Source organism: Eutrema salsugineum, unplaced genomic scaffold, assembly GCF_000478725.1.
Source record: "Eutrema salsugineum unplaced genomic scaffold, Eutsalg1_0 scaffold_12, whole genome shotgun sequence".
Classification (NCBI taxonomy): domain Eukaryota; kingdom Viridiplantae; phylum Streptophyta; class Magnoliopsida; order Brassicales; family Brassicaceae; genus Eutrema; species Eutrema salsugineum.
This window is the reverse complement of record NW_006256895.1, coordinates 2,066,811-2,079,008: the sequence shown is the minus strand read 5'-3', so window position 1 is coordinate 2,079,008 and position 12,198 is coordinate 2,066,811. Positions and strand designations below refer to the sequence as shown.

Below are 12,198 nucleotides of genomic sequence, written 5' to 3'. Positions count from 1 at the left end.
AGGAGCTCGTCGTCCAAGTCAACATCGACGAAAGCGACTCCGAACGATGCGTAGGGATCGGAGCCGATATAAAGGAGGAGATCAAGGTTGAGCTCGTACGACTTCTTCGCCGAAATGCAACGACATTCGCCTGGTCAGTAAGCGATATGCCCGGGATCGATCCCTCAATCACAAGTCATGAGCTTAACATCGATCCTACGTTTAAACCGATCAAGCAGAAGCGGAGGAAGTTAGGTCCAGAAAAGGCACAAGCCGTCAATGATGAGGTCGAACGTTTGTCAAAGGCTGGATCGATCATCGAGGTCAAATATCCAGAATGGCTGGCAAACCCCGTTGTCGTCAAAAAGAAGAACGGCAAATGGCGAATCTGCGTAGACTTCACCAACCTCAATAAAGCATGCCCCAAGGATAGTTTCCCCTTGCCGCACATCGATAGAATCGTCGAGGCGACTGCAGGCAATGAGCTCTTATCATTCATGGACGCCTTCTCCGGGTACAATCAGATCACGATGCATCCCGAGGATCGTGAGAAGACATCCTTCATCACCGATCGAGGAACCTATTGCTATAAGGTAATGCCGTTCGGCTTAAAGAACGCGGGCCCAACATACCAACGACTAGTCAACCAATTGGGACGAACGATGGAGGTTTACATCGACGATATGCTAGTAAAGTCGCTCACCGCCGGCGATCACATTGGCCATCTGCAAGCTTGCTTCACCGTTCTAAATCAATACCAGATGAAGCTCAATCCAACTAAGTGTACCTTCGGGGTAACTTCCGGAGAATTCCTAGGCTACATCGTCACAAAACGAGGAATCGAGGCAAATCCGAAGCAGATTGATGCCCTAATCAATCTCCCATCACCTCGCAACACTCGCGAAGTCCAACGTCTTACCGGCCGAATTGCAGCGCTCAACCGATTCATCTCGCGATCCACAGATAAGTGTCTTCCGTTCTATCAACTTCTCCGAGGCAGCAAACGTTTCGAGTGGGACGGTAAATGTGAGGAAGCCTTCCAACAGCTCAAGAGATACCTCGCCAGCCCTCCAATTTTAGCCAAACCTGAAACAGGCGAAACCCTCTACCTCTATATCGCTGTATCGAGCTCGGCAGTAAGCGGCGTTTTAGTCAAAGAAGATCGAGTCGAGCAGAAACCGATTTTCTACGTTAGTAAAACTCTGGACGACGCAGAAAAGCGGTATCCGACTTTGGAGAAACTCGCACTCGCGGTCATCATGTCTGCCAGAAAGCTACGACCCTACTTTCAATCCCATTCGATCATCGTCTTGACCAATCAACCACTTCGAACCATACTGCACAGCCCGAGCCAGTCAGGTCGCATGGCAAAGTGGGCTGTCGAGCTGACAGAATATGATATTGAATATCGCAATAAGACAAGTGCCAAATCGCAAGTCCTCGCAGATTTTCTGGTAGAGCTTCCGCCAGAGCTAATTCAGACCGACCTACCTGACGAGAAGTGGTCCTTGTACGTCCTCCTCATCCCGAGGCGCAGGTATCGGCATCCGCCTAGAATCTCCGACGAAAGAGATATTGGAGCAATCGTTCCGGCTCGAATTTCCAGCCTCCAATAATGAAGCGGAGTACGAGGCTTTACTCGCAGGACTACGTCTAGCGCAAGGAATCGGGGTCAAAAAAATCGAAGCTTTCTGCGACTCCCAGCTCGTTGCTAGTAGCGGCGATTACGACACCAGAAACGACCGGATGGATTTGTATCTTAAAGCCGTCAAAAACCTCGTTGATCGCTTTGAACTTTTCTCACTCACCAGAATTCCGAGGAGTCACAACACCTCAGCAGATGCACTAGCCGCCCTCGCATCGACGTCTGAACCACATCAAAGGCGCGTAATCCCGGTTGAAAGCATCGATTCCCCCAGCATTGTCTTACCTCGAGGAGTATGCGCGGTTCGAGAACTCGAAGCGAACAGATTGGACGCCATCGAGTTACCTCCCCCCGAGGTCATCGATGAACCTGACGAACAAGAGCCAGCAACCGAACATTGGAGGATCGAAATCTTGCTCTACATTACAGACGGCCAAGTTCCACCCGATCGATGGGCAGCGAGGCTCTTAAAAAATCGAAGCGCTAAATACATTCAGTCACACGGCAACCTCTATCGTTGGAGCTCGACGGGCGCCCTGCTCAATCGTCTTCACGGCGAAGAGACACTCGATGTCATGCGGGAAACACATGAAGAGGCGTGTGGAAATCACTCCAACGGTCGAGCTCTCGCTCTAAAAATCAAGAACCACGGTCATTTTTGGCCAACAATGCTTACCGATTGCGATCGATTCGTAGCTCGCGGCGAGCAATGCCAACGACATGCGCCAATGATCCACGCACCAGCCGAGCTTCTGGCTGCTTCCTCGCCACCTTATCCCTTCATGCGATGGGCGATGGACATCGTCGGTCCACTTCCTCGATCCCGACAAAAATGATTCATGCTTATCATCACCGATTACTTTACGAAATGGGTCGAGGCCGAGTCCTACACCAAAATCAAAGCAACCGAGGTTGAAGAACTTCGTCTGGAAAAATATCATATGCCGTCACGGATTGCCCTACGAGATCGTCACCGATAATGGTTCCCAGTTCGTCTCCGATGTATTCGAGGACTTCTGTGCCAAATGGAAAATACGACTTAGCAAGTCAACACCACGATACCCACAGGGAAACGGACAGGCCGAGGCAACCAACAAAACCATCCTCGACGGCATCAAAAAAAGACTCGAAGATAAGAAAGACTTATGGGCGGACGAGCTGGACGGAGTCCTATGGTCACATTGAACTACACCGCGCAGATCGACGAATAAAACCCCTTTCTCGTTGTCTCACGGCATGGAAGCCTTAGCCCCCACCGAGGTCGGTCTACCAACCATACGTAGAACGATGTTGACACAAGACGGTAAAAAGAACGGAAGAATGATGAAGGATAGCCTCGACATGCTCGAGGAGGAGCGAGACCACGCCCTGTTACGTATGCAAAATTATCAGCAGCAAATCTCACGATACTACAACAAACGCGTGAAAGGAAGGCACTTCGAAGCCGGCGACCTCGTCCTTCGAAAGGTGTTCGAGAATACCGAAGAATACCGCGCCGGAAAACTAGATGCAAAGTGGGAAGGCCCCTACCAAATCACTAACGTTGTTAAACCTGGTGGTTACGAGCTGATGACGATGGACGGCGAGATGATACCTCGATCTTGGAACTCGATGAACATCAAGCAGTACTACTACTAAAAAAAAAAAAAAAAAAAAAAAAAAAACTTTCACTTCGACATCTTTCACTTCGACATCTTTCACTCGGTCGAGCTATATCTCAAATGTGAACTACAATCGGCTTGATCCCAGTTTGTTGGGTACGTAGGCAACCTCTCACGAGGTACAGCTATTAATAAAATTTTATTTATACAAACTTTCACTTCGACATCTTTCACTTCGACATCTTTCACATCGACATCCTAGCTAGATGTTCGATCCCCTAATACGCATTTTCCTACAATGCAAACTCTTAATCAATCCTAAGGAACAAAAACCTTACGATTGTGAGAGAATAAGCCGGGACCAGTCCCGCATCCTTTCTTAAATCAGCCGAATAACTACGTCAAGATCATTCTCACTATTCGGACACGATTAATGAAATAAAACAGGGTAAGCCGAGTCATACCTCGCGCCTATTGTCCCCTTAAGTCGAGTTTCACCTCGCACCTATTTTTCCCTCAAGCCGAGTTTTATCTCGCACCTATTATTTCACTCATACCTGTTATTTTACTAAGTTTTATCTCGCATCTCGTACCTCGCATCCATTATTTTCGTAGGTCAAGTCTCGCGCCTATCGTTCGAGAGTGTTGTTCCAATAAGTAAGTTCTCACTTCGTTCCAATCTTTTTTAACCAATTTTCACATCGTATCAAGCATTTCATCTCGAATCTATTGTCATCTTAATTACGAGCTAAAACTAAGAATACCCCCGTTTATCGCTTTGCTTTGCTTAAATATACCTTGTATTTATTATCTTCTTACAATTCAAGACGCGAGCCGATACTTGTATTAAAAAAAAAGCATTCATTGATGAAATTGAGTCGAGTCATTAAAATCGAGGCAACATAACAAAATAATATTAAGTAAAAAGAAAAAAGGTGATAGCATATAAGGGAAAGACAGGTGAGATCTACTCGTCAGGCTGATTGCCACCCTCGTGGTCCTCTTCATCCTCGCGATGCTCCTGATCTTCAGCCTCGTCATGATTTGAACCACCGTCCCGAGTCTCGGGATATTGCGGGGGCATGTCGCCTTCCTGAAGATCAGATAGCCGAAGTCTCTCGAGTTTCAGCTCGCAGTCGCGCATGGTCGCCTCGAGATCAGCCCGCAACTCGACCTCGGTCATCTCTTTGTCCTTCAAGAGATCGAGGCATTCGAGAGTACCTCGAGCCTGAACAAGTTCTAGCTTCACCTTCACGATGGCCTCCTGTTCAGCGATAAAGGTCCTCAATCGATCTATGCGACCCGAGAACTTGTTCTCCGCATCTACCCAAATCCGAGTAGTCTCGGATTCTATCTTCTCCTCGGCATGACGTTTGACGCGAGCCACTTCGGACGCGACCACTTTCTCAGCCTGGAGCTTCGCTTCATTGACCGTTTGCAGGTTGCTGATCAGATCCTGATTTTCCGCTTTCAGTTCTTCGATCTTGTCAGTCAGCGTCTTCATGCTTCTTCCAATTGCTTGGAGCGTCTTTTTTCGACCTGCCACTTCTCCTCAGCTGACTTTCGCCGAGCAATCGCAGCGTCCCGCTCTTCCATGGCTCTCTGCCCAACGGACTGAGTATTACTAAGCTTCGTAGCAGCAGCTCGCGATAAACTGATAAAACTTAAGTCAGATTGAGATCGAAGCAGAGGTAAAACTTAAGCCATAAATATGAAACAAAGATCACAACATACCTTGAAGGCGTAGCCCGCCATGTCTTTGAAGACCGCGTCATCAGCAGCGGGAACCTCGGAGGTAGATCCCTTTATCAATCCGAAGAGCTCTGCGCATTTGTCAGCATTGTTGACAAGGGGCACCCCGGACTCGGGGTAATCAAACTTGAAGCTCCAATCGATTTCCGGAGCCCTACCGTCGCCAGTGGGATCAACCTACGACCTCTTTCCCGGCTCCTCGCGATCACCACCTGCAACCACCTCGCCGGAGGTTCTCTTCCTTGATCCCTCCTTCGCTGCCGACTCATCAACCTCGGGTTGGTTCGCCCCCTCGGTAAGCTGGGTGGTCTCGACCTCATCCTTGTCCTTTTTCTTCTTCTCTTTTCTTTTTAGCTTCTTCGCCTCCTTCCTAGATCGCCTCGCAGTTTCATCAGGCCCCTCGGCAACTGCCTGACCTTCCTCTTGAGCCCCCGCCTCAGGCTCAACCGTTTGGGCGCGATCCTCAACGAGATCACTGTCTTGACGAGCTTCGACCTCGTTGACAATTTGAGGTGCCGTCGCTTGGGTCGAACGATCTGACTGAGCGAGAGATTCCCGACTTTTATTCCCCCCACTACTGCGATTGGCCCTGAGCCTCGCAGCAAGACTAGGCGCGTTCACTTGAATCGGAGACATCGCGATCGCTCTCTCCCTTAATTGGTTTTCTCTCCTCCAGCTAGCTGTAACAAACCAATATGTTAAACGACGTAAATCAAAAAATTCTGAAGACATCGAACTTACCGTTCGTAATACGGGTAATGGCAGCCTCGACTCTTCGGCGATGGATGTCAGGCCAGTGTTGAATCCCGACTGCTCTGATCTTCTGGATGTTCTCGTGGAAGTTCTCCGGGAAAGCTCCGAGCTGAACGTTGCGATCTGCAAAAGACGAAAACACATTAATAAGAGATAAGGAAAGACTCGAGACACGACCAGACTAGCGATCTACCGATGCTGTCGCTCCACTCGTTCCTAAAATTCCTGGAGGTGTCGACAACCAGCGTCTCATCCACCTTCGCAAAAAAAAGGACGCCTCCCAGCTCGGCGTCCTGTTAACAGGGTAGACTAAAGAGCAGTCCTTCCTCGCTTTTATTGTGTATGTCCCCGGGATCGAATTGTTCTTTTGGACGTTGGTCATCTCCTCGAAGAAACGCCAATCGACATTGACCCCAGCCTCGCTCCCAAATAGCAGAGCCGCGACCATAAATCGAATTCCCGCAGGGAGAATTTGCGAGAACGCAATGCCTCGACGATCTACATAATCCGCAGCAGCCTCGGAAGAGGCACCCAGAGGTGGCAAAGGCCGAACCACGCCTCGTAGAGCGTGATCCAACCTTCTGGAGCATACCACGGACGATCTTCAGGCCCCGGCGCCATCAGCTCGCCTCGAAAGCTGTATCGAAGCTGAAATTCCTCGAGGCGTTGAGCCGTCATCTGAGACGGAATGTCAACTAGTCGATTTTTGATAGCTCCCTTGCGTTTGGAGCCCTTCCGTCGATGTCCGACTTCCTCACCTTGTTCTTCCCCCTCTCCCTGTTCATTTTCTTCCTCCCCCCCTTCGTCGACCTCGTCCTCGACATGCTCTGAAGCCTCCCCATCATATCGATCCTCCTCGAAGGGAACTATCCGAAGGTCCGTTTCACCTCGCGGAGACGCCCCTTCAGAGCGGACTCGATCCACTAATTCAGCAGATGGAGACTGTTCTCGATCCGACTGAGTATCAGACCTCGAAGATATTTCAGGAGAAGAGCTCGCACTCTCGGAAGACTCCCTATCAGATCTAGAGCCAGATTCTAAGCTCGACTCGATACGCTGACCCCCCGAAGTCATCACTCAACGACGAATAACAATAAAAAGTTCACGATAAACGGAAAAGCCACGCCGAAAGAGAACAAATCCAAGAGAGAAAAATTCTAGAGAGAAGAGAGAGCAAGATTACCTTTTGTAAGCGGAGAAGAAAATGAGAAGAAGAGGAGGAGAGCAGAATATATAAGTGAGAAAAGTGGCGGTTACCGAGAAAAGTAATGATGATCAGGACGCTTCCCAATATCTTATTTGGATACGGATTCCACGCGCTTCCACTCGCGACTCCTCATTACCTAAGTCGACCGTTGCTTTTTGCGACTCATCGCTTCCCAAGAATCACGCGTCCATTCGCGACTCTTAATTACCTAAGACAGCCGTTGGCCATTTGCAACTCCTCATTCCCCAAAGTATCACCTCGACCCCGAAGACTTCGCATCAATGTCGAAACCCAAGGAAACGAAATTTCTCCACCTCGACGCGTTGAATATCGAAGTAACATCTCCATCAACGGACTGGGGGGACAATTGTTGTAGGTGGGCTGAGCACAGCCCCCTTTTTGTAATTTTGTTCAGGCCCATTAACGAAGTGAAAGCCCAATAAGATCAATAAGCCTGTGCGCGAAGAGTAAAACGAGGTCGTTCAAATAGGTAACCTTTTTGTATCTAAGGAGCAGCTCGCCACCTCCTCATGGATGGGACAGCTCGCCACGTCGACATGGATGAAGCAGTTCGCCACCTCGATACAGATGGGACAGCTCGCCACATCGACATAGATGAAACAACTCGCCAGCACGACGCTCCGATAGACGGTCGGTCAGGTCTATCTGCCCGGCCGCCCAAGCTACTCTGACCGAGATGTAACTTAATTTAAGCACTATAAATAGCCCTGTAACTTCATTTATTACGGGATCCGTAATCTGAAACAAAGATAAGAATACTGTAGACTTATAATCAAACTCTTACCTCGCAAGCTAACATCGCTTAATTTACCTCGTTCAAACAACCTCGAAACATTCACCTCGAGATCATCTCTATTTAATCAAGAATCTCCGAGCTCCACTTAGACAAATTTACTGAAATAACCTCGTGTACGGATACAATACAACAACATTTCTATTAAAGATCTGACTAGTTTAACCAATCAACACCTAATAAGTATCTTGTTTTTGAGGAGAAAATATAGAACCTCAAATCTTAGAAGAAGGTGTTCCGTCCAATAATATACCCGCTTAACTCTATCCAATAATATAATCTTCAAGTCCGGGTTTAGTTTCTATATATATCCAATAAGGCAATAAATATCTAACTTCAACGCTGGGTTTATTCGTCCTTTCCACTAGAATCTGCCACGTCAGTCTTTTGTCTTTTTTTTTTTTTTTTGTCGTCAGTCTTTTGTCTTTTAAAGCTGCATAATATCAAATTCATCCAATAAATATCTAACTTCAACGCTGGGTTTATTCGTCCTTTCCGCATAGAATCTGCCATGTCATTCTTTTTGCCTTTTAAAGCTGCTTAATATCATCAAATTTAAAACCTTTACCCGAGGGAACGTCGCTGCTCTTATACTAAATATCTTCTCTGCTTTTGTCTTTTAAAAGGTAAAAATTAAAATCATTTTGAGTTCTGAGGGTAACACAAAAAGAAGAAAATGTCAGAAGACGCTGAGAAGTTGATCTTCATATCGGCGTTGTTCCCTGGATTCAGATTCTCTCCCACCGACGTCGAACTCATCTCTTACTACTTACGCCGTAAAATCGGCGGCGACGATAACTCTGTAGCCGTGATCGCCGAGGTCGAGATTTACAAGTTCGAGCCGTGGGATTTGCCAGGTTTCTTCACCATTTTCCCATTCTTTATATTATAGTCATAAAAATAAGATAATACATAATTATCTTAATGATTTTAATTATCTGCTATATTGCAGTAATGAAAATGGCAAAGAGTTTTGTAAAGATGTTATGAGTTCATTGCAGAAAATAGCATTTTTTGAATTACTAATTACAGAAATAACACTTTAGGACATCATAGCACTTATTGTTATTGTTATTGTTATCAAATTGTTCGGTTATGGAGGCTCTTAAGTATTTTTTTAATGTGTAACATCAAACCAAGTCTTATTTTATTTTAAAACTTTAATAACGAAACAGGGGAATCGAAATTAAAATCTGAGAACGAGTGGTTTTACTTCTGCGCAAGGGGAAAGAATGGGTCACAAAGCCGGAGAGTCACACAGCTTGGTTACTGGAAATCTACTGGTCAAGTGCGAAGCGTGAAATCGGGGAACCAAATTGTTGGAACCAAGAGAATGCTTGTTTTTCACACCGGTCGGGCTCATCGAAACGAGAGAACAGAATGGTTTATGCATGAATATTGCATCCATGGAGCAACACAGGTCAAAATATTTGAATTTAGAATTTTGATTGTTGTGAGAAAATAAATGCTGAAATAGGCGGATTTCACAGGACGCATTAGTGGTGTGCCGGTTAAAGAAAAATACCGATTTTCGAGCTAGTTCGAGCCAAACACCAATGGATAATGGTCATGTGCAAGATGATGAATACGTTGGCCAAACTGGTGGTTCGGAGATGCAGAACAATTCTTATTCGGTTTATGAACCTGAGCTTCATATACCAAATGGTGACATCGTAGAATCATCAAATGTTGTTGAGGTTAGATCTTTTTTCTAATAAGATATGTTTTTGTTTTTCAAGATTTTTTTTTTGGTAATTTTAGAGTTTATAATTTGTAACTGAAGTTGAACTCTTTTCTTTGGAGTGTAGGATCAAGCCGACACCGATGATGATTGCTACGCCGAGATTATGAACGATGATATAATAAACCTTGACGAGGAGGTATTGAAAGCTAGCCTAGCATTTCGACCAAATTATCAACAAACAATATCCAGCGAGGCCTCATCGAGTAGGAAAAGGTTAGAATGTGGTTCAAATAAAAAACCAAAGCAAACAATGGACGTTGCCGAAACCGCCTCCTTCGGTTGGAGAATACCGAACCCGTTCCGAATCAAGAAAAATGATAACCAGAGGTCGATGACTGGCTATCTAGCTACTACTGCTTTACTGGCTATCTTAATTTCTGTATTTTTTACTATCTTAACAACTAGGGGAGATAGTTAGCTTTGTGTTATGCAGTGTGACTTATGTTTTTTCTTCTGACTCGCACTTGTTAGTATTTGTACTACGACTCTACGATACATGATTACATCAATAGAGTCACTTCACGACTTTTGTATATTTTTTCTCTCTGTTTTGTTGGGGACCGAGTAGTTAATTTAATGTCTGAAAATGTTTTCTATAGCCCGCATGACTGTGGTCTAGTAGTAAGAAGGACTGTGTGGGATGTTACACCACTTCATCCGATCCTCTTAGAAACAGAAACACATTTGTGTGGAAAGTTTGGACTTAGTTTACACACTACTAACAGATAATTTGACATTAGTCGAAAAGCATTTCAAATTTGGAATAAGCAGTATGGTAATTCACTGAATCTCATAGGTCTCATGACCTGTTGACCTAAGTGCACTCAAAACTCTTTGTTGAACCGTTTGAACGTGGATAATCAGTCTTTGTAATATTTCGTTGTGTTCCTACCAAGACTGACCGGAACAGCAAAATGTTATTGGAAATAAGATTCTTCCAAAATAATTCAAAATAATTCACAATCGTGGATTGTGAAAACTAATAATTGACCAAAGTCATAAAAAAATTTATTGAATTAGTAGAACATTTCCAATTTAAAAAAATTCTAAAAATATTTAAAAATACATATGATTACAAGTTTTTAGTCATCTCACACTAAATTTTTATTTATTTGGTCAACAGCATAAATACTTTAAAACAGTTTAAAAATACAAACTAGTAATATCGAGTTTATATATACAATATCATCAGAGTTGATATGAGCATTTCATGCTAACTTATGGTAGAATTTTCAAATGTTGTTGAAGGCACAAAAGCTTGGATAAAAAACAGAATAGGTAGAAATCTATAAGGAGGAACTGGGAAGTACCTTAGACTTCTTGAATGCTTGAGCGGTTCGAAAAAGCAACTTTTTGTCCAAATTAAAGATAACGTACGTACAAGGGATATTGGTATGCAAAAAAAAAAAATGTCCCAAGGAGGTAAAGAAGTTCTTTCCAAGTAACTAGCGATGGCAATACCGGTGTATCATATATGTCATGGCTTGAGTCAAACTTCCAGTGGATCTGTGTAAGAAGATCATAAGTGCGATGATGGAGTTTTGGTGGAGCTCAAAGGAAAAATAAAAAGAAGATCTATTGGGTTAGATGGGAAAAACTCACTTTACCTTAGAAGTTTAGAGGTCTCAGTTTCAAGGATCTAATCGCTTATAATAAGCCTTGTTACCAAAAGAAGCTTGGAGACTCATTCATGATCCGACAAGTCACTTTGGTATGTTTTTCAAGAGCCGATAGTTTTCCAACACGTAGTTCTTAAGTGCTCTGAAGGGAGTTCGACCGTCCTACACATGGAGAAATATTCTCTTAGCAGGCCCGTGCCTATGTTAATCAATAAGAAGCATTGGCCTACGAGCCCTACTTTTATAAAAAAAATCTAAGGTCCAAAATACTAACATAGGTAGTAGCAATAGATTTTAGTTAAATATTGGATTCAATTTTTAACTATTAAAAAATTAGGGTAATGAAATGGTAATTTAGTTGACCGCTTATTAACATATACAATGTTTATTATTTTTTTTATAAAAAAAATCCCACATTGGTAAGATGTTAGCATAACTAAAGTTTTGTAATATTATATATACCTCTCTATAATTTATTCTCACTATTCACAATACATTATTATCAGAACAATAGTCTTTAGATATTTGTTTCTATCTTGGAAAAGTTGAGATTTAGTTTAAAGAATTAAGTATCGTAATTTTTATATATTTCTCAGCTTTTTCGGCCTTTTGGCTAAGATCAAGTATAATATATATTCTTATCATTTTAATATATGATTTCATGATATTAACTCTATCATAATTTTGTTTCTTTTGCTAATTTTTTGTAATTCTTTTTTTTCTTCTAGATATCTCTAAACAACTTTAAAAAACCATTAAGTGGATATGATAAAAGAAAACTTAAACAAAAAAGAGAAGAAAAAGACAATTCTCAAGCAAATGTGTTTTAAATTTTGTTAACTTTGTTTTTTTAGGATTATAATTTTTATTTTTGGTTTTATATAAATTGAGATGATGATTTATTATTTATTCAATACGATTTGGATTGATTTTATATGGATTTGCGATGATGAAGATCTTTTTTTTAAGTTTGCTTACGGGCTTCATATCTCTGGGAACGGCTCTGTCTCTTAGGGAGAGAGCTTCTAGCCAAAGGTTTAGAACGTTCTAGAATGGTAGAAAGACATTAGTGTGGGACTGTGGG

The 12,198-nt window shown here is 43.5% G+C and overlaps 2 protein-coding genes and 1 pseudogene across 2 annotated transcripts; 2 read left to right on the top strand and 1 right to left on the bottom strand.

The window, feature by feature from the left end:
- Nucleotides 1-4,725: 4,725 nt before the first annotated feature.
- On the bottom strand, nucleotides 4,726-6,804 carry LOC112089092 (caldesmon-like). The gene is made up of 5 exons (XM_024160065.1): nucleotides 6,309-6,804; nucleotides 5,719-5,853; nucleotides 5,190-5,657; nucleotides 4,960-5,048; nucleotides 4,726-4,854 (listed from the first exon to the last, which is right to left on the bottom strand). Exons 1-5 carry the CDS (start codon nucleotides 6,802-6,804, stop codon nucleotides 4,726-4,728), a joined length of 1,317 nt encoding a protein of 438 aa, XP_024015833.1.
- Nucleotides 6,805-8,326: 1,522 nt separating this feature from the next.
- LOC18025441 (NAC domain-containing protein 40) lies at nucleotides 8,327-10,013 on the top strand. The gene is made up of 4 exons (XM_006408639.2): nucleotides 8,327-8,608; nucleotides 8,927-9,171; nucleotides 9,242-9,448; nucleotides 9,560-10,013. Exons 1-4 carry the CDS (start codon nucleotides 8,428-8,430, stop codon nucleotides 9,911-9,913), a joined length of 987 nt encoding a protein of 328 aa, XP_006408702.1. The 5' UTR covers nucleotides 8,327-8,427; the 3' UTR covers nucleotides 9,914-10,013.
- Nucleotides 10,014-11,706: 1,693 nt separating this feature from the next.
- Nucleotides 11,707-11,791, top strand: LOC112089319 (annotated as a pseudogene).
- The last annotated feature ends 407 nt before the right edge of the window (nucleotides 11,792-12,198 follow it).